Source organism: Lepidochelys kempii, chromosome 2 (assembly GCF_965140285.1).
Source record: "Lepidochelys kempii isolate rLepKem1 chromosome 2, rLepKem1.hap1, whole genome shotgun sequence".
NCBI lineage: Eukaryota > Metazoa > Chordata > Testudines > Cheloniidae > Lepidochelys > Lepidochelys kempii.
The window spans coordinates 175833862-175849439 of record NC_136381.1 but is presented as its reverse complement, the minus strand read 5'-3'; the positions used below and the strand labels follow the sequence as shown (position 1 = coordinate 175849439).

General features: G+C 42.1%; 1 protein-coding gene and 1 non-coding gene across 3 annotated transcripts in view; one reads left to right on the top strand and one right to left on the bottom strand.

The window, feature by feature from the left end:
* EGFR (epidermal growth factor receptor) overlaps positions 1-15578 on the bottom strand; it is a 222599-nt gene that overhangs the window by 62322 nt on the left and 144699 nt on the right. For both annotated transcript variants that reach the window (XM_073332807.2, XM_078851692.1), the window contains exons 2-4: positions 6544-6695; positions 4755-4947; positions 3903-4037 (exon numbers count right to left, since the gene is read on the bottom strand). In XM_073332807.2, coding sequence (XP_073188908.1) covers positions 3903-4037; positions 4755-4947; positions 6544-6695 — 480 coding nt within the window. The remainder of the gene's footprint in view (positions 1-3902; positions 4038-4754; positions 4948-6543; positions 6696-15578) is intronic.
* LOC140907983 (U6 spliceosomal RNA) lies at positions 10922-11025 on the top strand. The gene has a single exon (XR_012157694.1). It is a non-coding gene; the product is annotated as a U6 spliceosomal RNA (small nuclear RNA).

Sequence of the window (15578 nt, the reverse complement as noted above, 5' to 3'; positions counted from 1 at the left end):
CTGTGGAAAAAACAGTATATGATCCTGTAATTAATTGCATCTTAATGCATATGCATATATGGGTAGAGGGGCAGCAGGAAGGGTGGAGCACGAGGGAGATGGAGCAACATCTTAAGTCTAGCATTTCCTAATGTTTGATTGCTTGACTTTACCACCGTAACTTTCTTCTAGCGTACTCTTCTTGTATGTGATACCCTACGTTTTTAAAGAAGCAAATTGAAAAACCAGAAATTCTATCATATGGAACCAGATTGACCCCAGCATAGGACATTGGCAGGGCTGGGATATTCAATCCAGAGCAGATACCTCTCTATTGCTTGAGCTAATGGTGTAATGGTACTAGTAGGCAGTTATCCAATTGGATCAGCCACTAGAGAAAGAGGAGACACATACTTTGCCAGTGGATTTCATAACTATTTTGCTGACAGCAGAGAAATGTTGAGACTGGATTCTATTCCAGGCTTTGGAGGGGAGTGTAATTTACTGGTTACAAACCCTTCTTTCCCTGTCCCCAACTGCCTGTCTGTCCTTCTCTGCTCCTCTCCATCCCCAGCTCCTAACTTTGTCCCTTTCTGTTCATATCCACTCTCTCCAACTTCTGTCCCTCTCCACACCACCAGCTCCTGTATCAGTCTCCCTCTATTCTTATTCTCCCTGGTCCTCTGTGCCTGTTCTGCCTGCTTTTGGTTTCAGTGCTAGGCACCATAGTGGCTCACAGCACCGGAGAGAAGCACTTGAAAGGAAACTTCTGCTTAGCCCCTGAAGCTCTAGGATGGAGAATACTCAGGGCTCATCTACACTTACAGTGCTGTAGTACTTAGCGAAGACACTACCTATGCCGACAGGAGAGCTTCTCCCTAGAATACTGACAGACCAGCTCAGGTCAGAGACATAGGCCAATTCACTTGTGTGTGAATATCAAAGGAGTTAAATGTATTAGTATATATTCAGGCCAATTCACTTGTGCTTTAATGGAGATCAAAGGAGATGTTAACTGCATTGCTTTTGCCTATCTATATCCTGTTTACTATTACATTAAGCATGCCCTATAATTAAATAGATCAAAGTGTGTGTTAATGTAAGAGCGTAGTCAGGTGTTAGAACTTCATGAAAACTAATGGAATGTTACTTGTACTGTTTTCACTTATCTATTCCTATTATAATGTAATGGCAGGCATTTACATTGTGTATATCCCTGTAACTAAATAACTCATCAAATGCAAATGAAGAGGAGTGCTAAATTCAAAGCAACCGACCATTGTGTGGGTTCAGATACTTGTCAGATGGTTGTCTGTGAAAAGACGCTATCAGTACTGATTCAAAGGATCTTTCTAGACTGTTTGGATTCTAACAGGGCAGAATAACTGAATGAGTAGACGGAGACCTCCAGAATTATTCTGGGTAGCCCTGGAAAAGGCTTTTGGGAAACTGGCAGATTACTACATCTCTGCTATCATTTTGGACTTACAAACTTGGACTCACCTGTTATTATATTTTACCTGCTTTAACCTCCCAATAACTCTTTTTTCTTAGCTAATAAACCTATAGTTAGTTTACTATAGAATTGGCTGCCAGCAATGTCTTTGGTGTAAGATCCAGCGTACCAACTGATCTGGGAGTAAGTGGCCATTTGGGACTGGGAGAAACCTGATGGGGTGTGATTTTTGGTTTATGTGACCATCATCACTAAGTTCAGTTTGTCTGGGTGACAAGACAGGCTGGAGAGGCTAAGCGGACTGCCTGTGACTCCATGGTAAGACTGGTATAGTGATCCAAGAGTTCACACTTGTTATAACAGAATATACCATCAGTCTGGGGTGTCTGCCCTTGTTTTCTGACAGTCTGCCCTGAGACAGGCACTCACACTTGTGAACCACTCCAGACAGTGTGACACTCCTATCACTGTAGGTACTCCACCTCTCCGAGAGGCGGTAGCTGTGTTGACAGGAGAAGCTCTCCCAGAGCTGTCTACATCTGGAGTTTGGTCGATATAAATGCGTCACTCAGGGGTGTGGATTTTCTGCACCCTGGAGAAACAGTTTTACTCACATAAGTTTGTACTGTAGACCAGGGCTCAGTTATTTTATGGGGATGGCACATGCACAGCCTAGTTGGCACATAGGAGTTGTAAGGAGAGCATGTCCAATACAGAGAATATGGCTGTCATACTATATCAAGCCTCTTCTGAGCATGTGTGAACTGTGATTTTTCAGAGGCTTATAAATAACTTGGCTAAATGTGGACGAAAGTTCAGAGGGATGGCAAAAGGCACATTCCTGACACCAGGGCAACGCCCCACCCCCTGACAAATTTCAAATGCCTGCTCCAAAGCATGGAGTTTCTCAACAAAATGGTTGAAAGAATTATTTTAATACAAGCAAAATTACTTATTTTCTCCTAATCATATTCTCAGAAGTAGCTCAACCTTTTAATCTGAAATTTTTCAGCCACATGTATATGTTATTGGACTATTACTTCAGTTAAGAATGCTGTATATAATTTCTTAATTACTTAATTTCTTTTGTCTCCACAGCTCTGACAAAACTAGTTCTCAGCACTGAACTATGCAGCACACATACAATTAATGAAAATAAATAAGGGTGAACAAAACTAACTAATCTGTAGAGTTAGTACAGGCCTGCCAGTCCTTTCCCCTCCCCCCTTACTTTTTTATTATTGTTTTTGTTGCTTTGTTTTGCTTTTTATTTTTGTTTGTTTTCTAATGTTTTGTAATGTTTTCTAAAATCCCAGGGACACAATTATCTTGCATGCTCATTATTTAAAAAGAAAAATGGCTGCCTGAACAGATTATCTGAAACTTACTACTATATTTAAGGAGTATTTCTTTCTAGGACAGTTTTGTCCAGCTAATAACACATGGCTCTTTCCAACGCCCTCACTGCCAAAATAGCTGAACAAGTGCCAATATTTGTCTAATAACTGACTGATTTACTGTTGAACCAAAGGGATTCAAGTTTAAAAGTTAAAGGTTAAAATTTCCATAGTACTCACGGCCAAACTCTGCGCCGATTTACACCTCCTGCAATCCCATTGACTGCAATGGGGTTCCAGGGTGTATGTCAACAGAGTGTGTCTGTTAGTACTTAGTCAATTTCTCACGGAAGTAGATCAGAAAATAAACATTGTGCCAATCTGTAGTGCCAAAAATGCTCAAGAATTTAAAAAAAAAAACCAAAAAAAACAAAAACAAAAAACCCCACATCTCTTTTCTCCCCTCTTAAAATTTTCTGAGCTGAATTTAGATCTTACAAAGGATTAACAGTACTGGCTTGGGTCAGATATAAGCATGGATACATGTCATGTAAGCTTTCAAATCTACATGCTACATACTCTATACTGATCTGAAGTATCGCTATTTATCCATTTCTGGTCTTCATTTTTGCAAAGATTTCCTAATACTGTCAAACCATGTGTAGAGTTCATGATATTCACAAATAGGAATTAGGGCCTCAACCCAGCAATGCATTTAAGCACCTTGGGAGTACCCACATGCTTAAAGTTAAGCATATGCTTAAGAGCTTTGCTGAATCAGGGTCTCACGCTGTAAATTTAAAATCATTGGAAAGAAAATATGTATGCATTACATTGGTGTATCATTTTCACTGAAGAAGCACATATTTAAGACCCAACCCAAAGCCCACTGATATCAATGGGAGCCAATCCATTGACTTCAGTGTGCTTTGTATCAGTCTCTTAGGTCCAAATCTTGGTCCTCGTAAATTTGATTACAAAATATAATTGGTTTCTACGTGAACAGGATTTGAAGTCAATGCATTTACATAAAAGTGTTTGCAGAAATGGAGCTCTATAATGCAATAAGTAGGTTGATGGTACTGCTGTCTTTAATGGAGTGACTACTGTTTTGTTAAATATATACTTACAATCAGTCAGATTATTTTGATAATCCAACAGCATTGCAGGTGTTTTGTTCAAATCAATAATGTCGTCCCACAGAACTGTTTGCATGTTGCACAGTTGTGGATTGTTGCTGATTTTAACTCCTCCATTAAGAATTTCTGTAAAAGAAAAACAGGACAAAAATGAAGCAATTGCATGATTGCTCTCTTCCTTCCTTCTTGAAAAGGAGATAAACACGATCAGATGTCATGTTAATGGAAAAGGACAATCTACAATATATTATTACACTTGAAAGAAAGCATAACTAGCTGTCGAATAAGGGTCCAGTGCTGCAGCCTTTCCATATACAACCCTCTGCCCCTTCCCCCCGCAACCCAGTGAAGCCAATAGAAATTATGGATGTGCACAAAATGCAAAACTCGGTGTCAAAACTGAGTGGCTGAAATTTTCAAGAGTGAGTTGTGATTCTGGGTGTCTCCATTTTTGGATGCTCAGATTGAAGCACTTTGAGGTTCTCAACACTTTCTGAAAATCGTGCCCCCTCTAAGGCATCTCAAATTGGCACCAAAAACCTCTCTCAGTTTTGGGCCAACACTCATTACTCTGCAATTCTATAGCGCCTAAGTTGATTAACCCCCGGATGTCCTGGGCTGATGCATTGTAAAACAAGGAACTTTCCATCACTACCAGTAAACTGGATAGTTATAAAGTGGGCAGGTATTTGGATAAACTACATTTAACTTCATTCAGAGTATCTCCTTCGGAATAGGACTCTGCAGGTCAATGCTTCTTAAATGAAGCTTTTCATAAAGATCTGGGAGTTTGCTTCAAATAAAGTAACAGTTCAGAATCACATTGTCTGCCCCACTACTTACCTGATAACCGTTTCATTGGTAGCTCCCTGAGTCCACTGGTTTTATTTATATTTGTCTGATAATTGGATAAAATTGCTAGTGCGTAAAAGTTGTCATAAAGCACGTTTCCTCGGATGATCTGGAGATTGTCCAGTGGAATGCTATCCACATTGTTGAGTGCTATTAACACGTAGCCTGCAACTTCCTGTATGGTCTGAGGAAAATTAGAAGGAACAAAAACATTTAGTGTCATTGTGTCAAGCTGTTTGCTGAGAGGAAAACAAGATTCATTTGAAAAAATCACCACCTCAGAACTCAGATCAGTGACCCACCCATAAATCTCTGGTAACCCACAGCTCTATTTTTTTACACACAGGTGAGCTATATTTGATATAATTAATCCCATAATCTCTCTGCATTCAAAAATATTGTAACCTGATAACCAAGCACGAAATAAACTGAGTATTGAAAACACTATTTCAAAAACACAAATCTGAGGAAGCATGATCTATTGCAGTGTTTCTCAAACTTCATTGCACCGCGACCCCCTTCTAACAACAGAAGTTACTACACGACCCCAGGAGAAGGGACTGAAGTCTTAACCCATCTGAGCCCCGATGCTCTAGGCTGAGGGGCCAAAGCCCGAGCCCCATCATCCTCGGCAGCCCCAAAGCAAAGTCCAAGGGCTTCATCCCCAGGTAGGGGGTCTGTAACCTGAGCCCTGCAGCCCAGGGCTGAAGCTGAAGCCTGAGCCCCGAGCAGTGGGGCTCAGGCTTCGGCCACAGCCAGTCTAACACCAGCCCTGGCAGCCCCATTAAAATGGGGTCCCGACCCACTTTGGGGTCCCGACTTACAGTTTGAGAACTGCTGATCTAATGCGTAAGGTATCAAACTGGCAGTCAGAAGAGCTGAGTTCTACTCCCAGCTGTTCCACAACCTTCCTGTGCTATCTGGTTGTGCCGTGCCAGAAAGCACTTTTTTCAATACATGCAGTAAAATATTTATGTCCCTTTCTTTTCGAATTCCCTCCCAACAATAGTTCATTCACTTGTGCGTGGACATGACCATGAGACAAATGTAGAAATGGAAAGTAGTTCATGAATTACTGTCTATGATTATCCTTGAAGGTCACTCAAAATTATTGTCTGGACAGAACGCAGCTGGTTTACTTGGTGCAGGAACATATTACACAAGTAATGATGGATGCTGATGTTACACGTCTTGATTTCTAGTTATTAGGGAGATTACATCTTTTGCCAGGTATCATCAAGGCAATAGAATGATCAAGCTAATGATCATTTTCAGTGAAAAGCCATCAACACTGCAGTTTGCTTCACTGGTCTCACAACTCCTCAAATCTGGTTATCTTTAGGGCACAGTGCAGAGCTTTTCCATTTCCCCTGGGAGCATGGGGGGAGGGGGGAGAGAAGGGGAATAGGAGTGCAATACTTCTCATTTAAAATAATTACTTTTGAGCAGTGGGTGATGAGCATGAGAAAAACTGCTTGTTAGGTGCTGTGAAATCATTGATACAAGTACAGTGTATCCTAGATAGACAGGTATTTTAGAATTCCATTCTGTGATGCCTCTAACTGACAATCAGCAACTATGTGTTTGAACAGGGTTTACATTTGCCACTGCATTTTATATATATTTGACCCTTCCCCTTCAAAAAACAATTCAATTCCTTAAACAGGTAACTCAGACTAGAAAAATATCTCGATTAGGAGTTAAACTCTCTTGAGGTTGTGTGGATCTCACCAATGTACATTGAATGCTGGATCAGAGCAATGTGATTAGCTACACTAACCTTCAGGAACGAAAGATCATGATTGCGTGTCACATACGTGATCTCCAGATTGCCAAGCACCACCTCACAATTGTTATACATCCTTTGCAGGCTAGTGAAATGGTCTTCCACGTTCCCCAGCTGGGTCAGCTTGTTACTTGTTCCTTGGCAAACTGTGGGGAGAAAGAAAGCAGCATGAAGCAAGGATGAACACGTACAGAATGGGCAGCTACTGTCCAGCCACCTTTATAAGCATTAAATCAATATAAATGAAGTGTAAGCACAGATTGTCATGAAAAGCGATACCACTTCTATATTGTGTTTCCCGCTATCTAATAACTGTAATTAGTTAGGAATGTGCAACATTCCTCAGGATTAGAGGTAGGTCAGAACGAATATCCCTCCATCATCTACTTTTTGTCATGGAGAGAGCCCAGTGGGTGGCTTCTGATTTTGGGACCCAAAATCTAAGCAGCCCCAGGAGTTTCGTACCTGGAACAAAATTAAAATCCATGGTGAATGGCCATGGATTTAATGTCACACTCTATTAAAATGGAACCTTGCTCCGAAGGTGACTAAAAAGGATGGTGTAGATTTTTATGGCATATTAATTGTCTCAAAATGACGACCGTATTGGAATTTGCTCCAATTGCTAGGGGTGGGGAGTGCCTTTTCCTCTAAACTCCCAATGCTACAAACTTATCAGACTGTGTCCTTCTCATGCATCATCTTCAGAAAAAAAATACTGCAGTTCAAATTAGGCCCTCGTTTATACCTGTGCAACCTCACAAGGCAATCTAATAATGCTTCACAAATGTAATTCGGGGCATAATTTGGCCTAGGCAATGTATTACTGCTGATGAAGAGGCAATATACTGATGATGATGCAAAATAAAGACCCAGCATTACTTTCAGATCCCAGCTTTATGACTGGAAGTTTAAAAACTAAATTTTTTTTCTCTTGTGAATTAAACACATTTGTATTGAATTTACTGAGCCATGGAACCCCCAAATGCTATGCCTATGGTCACTCTTCATATTAGAGCACATGAAGTCACGAATTTAGAGCCATCAAGCTCTTCCATTCCACTGAACAGAAGGGAGTGCTGACTATTAGCTGTTTAGGCTTACTACTGCCAGCCTCACATTCTGCTCAGCTGAGGCTGACAGAAACCCCATAATGCCTAGTGCATTAGATTGGGAGCCCTAGGCATTTCCAAACAACTGTGCCCTGTAAGACCATTAAAGGAAATATAGGGCTTCCTTCAGTTCCAGCTCAATACGGCGGGCATCTGTAGTAGAAGCTGCAGGCTTAGGACTCCATGCCACACCATGGGGGTCAAAGAAGGTCCTGTCCCTCAGAAGAGCCTTTATGGATTGGGGAAAAGGCATATTCTGAATGGCCTGAAGCTCCTTTCTGGGCTGCTTAGGCAAAGCAAGTGACCACCTGACACATGCTCAAAAAGCCAGAGGTGAGAGACGCAAGGGTACACAGTGAGGGCAGTGGAACATATTGAGTTTATTGAACCCAATTCTCCATGCAAGCCGACAGGGGTTGTTTTGCTGCCTGCCCCTGCCAATCAAAGCTGCAGGATTCAGCTTGAGAACCTCAAACAAACTGAGTCCTGCAGGGTTCACACAGCTCTAGCCATGATAAACATTTGGATGCCTGATTGAGGTGAGCGCTGTACTGACATACTTTTGCCTTGGAGCACAAATGTACTTAATGATGCTTAAGTCTACAGTTTCAGTGGGGAGGCAAGTGGCTCCACACAGAGCACTGCTGAGATTATGTAAGTTTAGGATGGGGGGACAGAAAAATTAGTACTCGCTTGGCATTCTATTATCCCCTCTTTAGCAAACTAGCGGAACTGTCAAAAATTTGCCCCAGTGCATTTAACCATAACAAAAGAATGGCACTTCAAGTACTTTTGTGTGAAATGCTTGTTATAACACAGCTCATCAAACTGTTCAATTCAGTATTACATAACAGAAACCTCTCTGATCACCCCCTTCCTCCACCCCCCATTCATCCCATCATTCCCCAGGTTATTTTTCCATAGCTAAAATTAACACCTCTCTCCGTGTCACACCAACAAAAGTGAGAGAAGTGGAACGGTGCATGAAACAATACACATTCAAACACTGAACACTTCGGTGGCAGCCACCTTACAAATGCAGATCCAGGGCCAATTCTGAGCTCACCAATACTGGTGCGAAGCAGGAGCGACTTCATGTACTTCAGCAGGAGCAGAACTGGGCCCTTGTTTTGCAGTCACCATGACTGCAATCAAAAGCGGACGCCAAATCTTTCAGTGCTACACTGGAAGGATGAGCTTTTTTGTGCTTAGGGAAGACACAACACAAGCTAAGGAAACAACCAGGATGTTAGAGCCAGGGATGCAGAAATTACGCCTGTACAAGATTCACTATACAATGGATGTTTTTGTAGTAGAAAGAATAGCCTAATAAAGCAGAGCTAACAATGAACATTTTTATTTCTCAGTACAGTGATCACCATTAAGGAGTTATCCTTCTCCCACAGTCACCACAAAATGGTATCAGATACCACACTACTTTGCCTATACTTAAAATAGGTGATTGGCTCAAGTATCACAGTGATAAGTATAAGATAATATGGTGGTATGTGATATTGTTGTGTGGCAACTGTTAGCAAAGGGGATCTTTTTAATATGGTCCACTGTAATTACATAATGTAAGCCTTGTGTCACTGAACTGCGTTATATGTTTAAGGTTACTTACTGTCTTTGAGCCACACACACAATTCTCTGATGTCTGCACAGCGTGTGAGAGGATCAAGAGTACTATGCAGCCCTTCATATTTGCTTCAGAACTAGATTGTTTCATTGATTGAAACATCCCTTAATCAGACAAGATATTTGAACTCTGATTTCAAACTTCAGCAGCCCCAACTTTTACATATTTAAGAAGTTGCCTTGAGTCCTTTTGACTCAAGCCTGAGAACTGTGAATCATCACAGGAGTCTTATTAGAAAGGCAGAAAGATGGAAACACTATTTAGTACTGAAATACATTGCAGAATGTGTCATTAATAGGAATTCTGCATATGTCAGGGAGAGGAGTGCCGGAGTTGAGATTTGCTATGGAGATGTACAAGCAGAATTTTGTCCTTTTGTTTTCCTCGGCCAACTGAAATGTTATCTCTTCAAACTTCATAATAAAGACCCTGATTCTCAGCTGGCATAAGTGGGTGTAGGTGGAAGATCTGACCCTAAAATGGTGTGCATTTAAAATGATCTCTTTGTACCCAATCCAATACAAATGATCAGTAGCAAACAAAACTTAGGTTAGTCTTGGAGCCAAAGTAGCCTATCAACCTACACTGATCTTCAGAACTGGACACACAATAAGCAGGACTCTCTCCCAGAGGAGCACTCATTCATGGCACCCGGCCTCTGTGCACTGACCAACAAAGTATTAAAGAATTTTAAATCAGCCACTGAAATCACAAGTATTACTGAGTTAGTAGATCACCTTTCAGAGATTTACATTAACAATCTGTGAATAAGTAAATGTATGTCTTTTTCTACCTTAAAGGTAGTTTGGAGCGATATTAGACCTGACAAAATTGGCTCCAAATCCCATTGTACAATTTTACCAAGATACCTGCTGCGTGTCTGCCAACGCATTATTGTCAGGGCTTGACAAATCCTACCTGTGGCAAATAAGGAGACCTAACCCATCAATTTCTGCAGAATCAACTCTTTAATTTAAAAAAGTACATTTCTAGTTCTTATGGTTGCAACGAAAGCCTTGCAAGAGGGAACCAATGGAGTGCGGTTTTCCTGAATCTGCAGCAAAACAGCTCTGTGCATCTGCTGCTGCTGAGTGGGGGTGCAGAATTTAACAAAAACCCGGTTGGTTTCATTGGTGCTGCATAGGCCCCTATGGAGAGGAGTAATGCTGACAAGAACCTTCTGATTTCCCTCTTTTGATGCCTCTTGTGAAAGCTACAGGGAACCTCAGACACTGGAGCTGGTCAATGGGAAGACCCAAAACACAGAGGCTGGAGAGTGGCAGATATCCCTCTAATAGTCTCAGGGGATGGAAAAAGAGGGCGAGAGCGCTCCTTTTTCCCTTCCAGCAGCAGTCCCTGGGCAGTATGGACGTGTATGAGCACAGGTGTGATGCAAACGATGAAGCTTCAAAACAGGGTCCAGAGACAGCATTCCGATAGGCAACCCAGCACCCACTTCCTTCCCAGCATTTTGGAGGTAGGGAGGGGTTTGACAACTTTCAACTCAGATGGTCATAAGCCATGGATCAAAACAAGAACACAGTCAGCCTCGGAGGAGCACAGAACGACACAATACTGCAATAAAGATTTTCCCCCAAGCAAGGGTATGTGACTAGTCACCTGCTGTTTGGCAGCACATATACTAAAAATTGGAATGATACAGAGAAGATTAGAATGGCCCTGCGCAAGGATGACATGCAAATTTGTAAGGTAGGGAACTGTTTGACACTCTTTGGGAGGCCTCAGCCACCAGTGTTCCTAGTGATAGTAAGAAGTTTAGGGCCATCTTATAGCAACTCTTCCTTGACTTCTGTTTGCACAGAAGATACAGGGCAAGATCCTCAGTTGATGTAAGTAGATCTAGTTCTACTGAGTCGTTGAACCTCTTTATGCCAATTTACACCAGCTGAGGATCTGGCTCATCATTTTTGTGCTGAATAAATTAGGTAAGAATAATTTAAAACAAAACAACCCCAACAAAACAACCGCCAAACCCACTAAATTACTAATTTATAAAGAAGCACTTGAAAAATTTCCCAAATACAATGTTTTGAAAGAGAAGGAAATGGTGTAACTTTTTATGAATAGTGCCATTGATCTCCAATACTTTTCTTACAAAAGCTATACTCTCAGAAGACAAACCCTATCATTTTCTGAATGTGATGCTGTCATTTTAACTCTGTTCTAAAACATCAGTTTTGGCCAGAGAGGGGGGGTGGGGTGGGAAAGAGTTTTTATTATAATAAATTTGGGAAGACTAAATACATCTTGATACTCTACATCTGTTGAATTATAATGGAGTCTAGTCCACAAAAGCCTGGATTGGCAAAGGACATATACACAGACAATGCAGGATTCATGTCTCTAAACAGAGATTTCAGCAGGATGCATGTGTGTGTGTGAGAGAGAAATAACCTCTTGAAAGCTGGATGTATTCACTCTCTCTTGCACTCAGAGGGACAAATTTTGATCCCACATACACCCTTTTAAAGAATTAAGGGAACAACACTGATGCTAACATATTTCAAACATCAGTGACAGTACTGATCTCTCTTGGGATACCTTATGTACTGTGCTAGATACACTTCCATACACAGCCCGCATGTGTAAACTTTCACTTATCCTAAATAGTTGCAGCATTCTGTATTTATAAAGGGCTGCAAAGAAAAAAAAAAGCCAAAACAACAACAACAACAGATATTTCCACATCAGACCCCTGAGTCAGAGTGTTCCTCCAAACATTAAGAAAGCTGAGATCCAGATCTGAACTTTGAGGCATGGGTTAATCTTTAAAAGAAAGAGACTTTGCTTTTTTCTGAATGTGAATACAACACAAATATGGCCAGCCTGAATATTTTAGATACACCCGTGTGCAGCTGTGATCTGCTGGACTGAGAACAGGGTTGCAAGTCAGGAGGTCTGGGTTCTGTTCCTAACTGCCACAGACTAGCTGCGTGACTCTGGGCAAGTCACTTAACTTGGCTGAGCCCAGTCACCCCATCTGTAAAACAACGATGAGGCTATCAGTCTTTGTAAGGTGTCTTGAGACCTCCTCAAGGATGAACAATGCCACATAAAATTAAAGTATGAAATTCTTTTATGATTTTTTTTCTCAGAACACTCTGTACTTTATAAGTGCCAAGATTTTGTGGGTATCTTATAAGGCAATTACAAAATTATACACTAAAGTATACAAAAAATATGAATTGTCAATAAAACTTAGTAAGTGGAGGCCAATGTAAACACTGAACAACCCCAGCTCTCGTACGCAGCAGCATAGACATGTACAAATAGGGTTGAAATGATCAGGTAAACAGCTTTTCAAAATGCCAGGTGCAGAATAATGTTTAACCCTTGTGCAGGAGACCCAAGCATGGTGAGCCAAATTAGCATTGCATAGGCTGAAATTAACACTGCCCCAAGCAAGCAAAGATGAAACAGTCACAAGACACCATACAAAGGTGTCTATTTTCTTTAAAATATAAAGCAATTGAATTTTAGTCCTTGTGACAGGTACGGGGCTGACAGTCCTGGAGACTAAATTCCTCTGTTTATCCACAGAAATAAATGTCAGTTTCTCCTCATTTTCCCACCAAGGTGTCGCAACCTTGACCTTAAGAAAAGAGCTCAGTCTTCATGGCCCTCTTAATCCTCTGTAAGACTGTCAGCAAGGGTGCCAATTACTGACACCTGTGGTGATGTTCAAAGAAGTGGAGTGAGACCAAATAATTTCATGAATACATTTTCTGAAGCCTCCATATACAGGGGGCTTTAGTGATGCAAAATCCAACCACTCAATTAAGAGGCTGTCATCTGTAAATTGCTATTTGACTCAAGAGTAATATCCCCATGTGCATTAAAACTCAGAGTTAAAAACTGGTCCCTAGTCCTAATACAAATGGAAACATTTTTTAAAATTTCTCAGAAAGCCTCCAATTACCGCAGTACAAATCCTATTGTACATGCTTTCCTAAGACCTCAAATGACCCTTGGGAATGCTATGAAACCAAATTACCATCATTCTCCATCATCTGTTTCAGTCTACACACTTCCCCCCCCCCATCTTTGACACATGCCAAAATAAATAATCTAACAAGATGATTTCAGAGACACTTGGGTCAATTTCCTCACTTCATGTGTTACTTATAATACTACATTACTAGTCCTCTTTAATTCATTTATTTTCTCTACAGCGTTTTCAGCCTTTATTGAAAGTAACTCAAAACTTGGAGGACAACAGAAGCACATTTCTGTATTCTGCCATCTACACCTGCCAATCTATTTACACATTTTCCTCTCTCTACTCCACCTTGCAGAATTTTGCTTCTCACAGATTTTAGGATTCCATGGAAGAATAGTATCTTCCAAGGCTACTGTTCCAGACATAGCTGCCTGTGAAGGACAGTAGAGATAATAGTACTTTATGTCTTAATATCTGTGTTGTTTGCAACGGATTCTACTTCTTTAAGAGGGGTGTGGGGGAAAAAAATTCAATGAAAATAAATAGTTTTTCATTAAATGCTGCTCAATGTGTGTGCACAGTCTCAGACATGTATATAATACTGTGACAGTATTTATGTGCGTGTGTGTGTCTGTATCACCACATGATTACACACAAGCACAAAAACACACTTTCTGCTTTCTCAGCTCCTCACTAGGGTTGCCAACTTTCTAATCGCACAAACCCGAACACCCTAGCCCCACCCCTTCTCCGAGGCCACGCCCCTTCCCTGAAGCCCCTCCCCCTGCTCACTGCATTCCCTTTCCCTTGGTGGCTCACTCTCCCCCACCCTCACTCACTTTCACTGAGCTGAGGCAGAGGTGCAGGAAGGGGTGAAGGCTCTAACTGAGGATGCGGTCACTAGGGTGGGACCAGAAATGAGGGGTTCAGGGTGAAGGAGGGGGCTCCGGGCTGGGGCAAGGAGATAGGGTGCAGGAGGGGGTAAAGACTCTGGGGTGGGGCTGGGGATGAGGGTTTTGGGGTGAAGGATGGGGCTCCAGGCTGGGGCCAAGGGATTCGGAGTGCAGGAGGGGGCTGCAATTCAGGAGGGCGTAGGGGCTTTGGGCTGGGGGTGCAGGCTCTGGGGTGGGGCTGTGGATGAGGGGCTTGGGGTGCAGGAGGCAGCTCAGGTCTGGGGCAGGGGTTGGGGCACGGGTTTATCTCGGGCGGCTCCCAGTCAGTGGCGCAGTGGAGCTAAGGCAGGCTCCCTACCTGTCCTGGCTCTGTACTACATCCCGGAAGTGGCCATCAGGTCTGGCTCCTAGGCGGGGGCAGAAGGCTCTGTGCGCTGCTCTCTCCTGCAGGCACCGCTCCCCCCCCCCACAGCTCCCACTGGCCGCAGTTCCTAGCCAATGGGAGTGCGGAGCCAGTGCTCCGCGCAGGGGCAGCATGCAGAGCCCTATGGCCCTCCTGCTCAGGAGCCAGACCTGCTGGCTGCTTCCATAGCACAGCATGGTGCCAGGACAGGTAGGGACTAGTGTGCCTTAGCCCCACAGGACTGCTGACCAGACTTTTAACAGCTCGCTTGGCGGTGCTGACCAGAGCTGCCAGCCAGGGTCCCCTTTCCACCAAGGCGTTCCAGTCAAAAACCGGACGCCTAGTAACCCTACTCCTCAAAAATGCACAGGAGTAAAGGTGAGTCCAGAAATGGCAAGAAAATCATTTTTTCAAGGATCTGTTAGTATACAACTTGTAGATATTGAATGTAGGGCCCACATCGCATGTAGCTAGCCATGCAAATCACATAATTTGTGGTCACAAATATCTGTGGCTCCAAAACTGTGGGTGTTAAATGGGAAGCCAAACTGAGAGACCCCTTTCAAAATCAGGTCCATAATTAAAAAAATATATATACTGGATGTGTTCTTTTGTTTAAGTCTGAACACATATTGGTCCAAAACCTGGTTCTTATTGGAAATTAAATATTTTGCATACTTTAAATACCATATGTGTAAAACTCCAAACTGGATGTAAGAACCTGGCCCCATTAAAAACAATGACAATATTCCCACTGGTTTTCATGGGACTATGATTTCACCCCAAGGACCTGACCCAAAGCCCACTGGGTCAATGGCATAACTTCAATAGGTTTTTGATCAGGCCCATAAATCAAGTTACAGCAGTGTCTTTAAAACTGTATGGAAAGAATAGTCTTTACCCTTGTATAACTCAAACAGCTGAACAGATTAAATTATAACTGCAAAAAATATCTTTAGTCTAAGACCAAACCTGGAGAATCTCAATAGCAAAAGAGAATTTCTTAAAGTTATGAGCAACT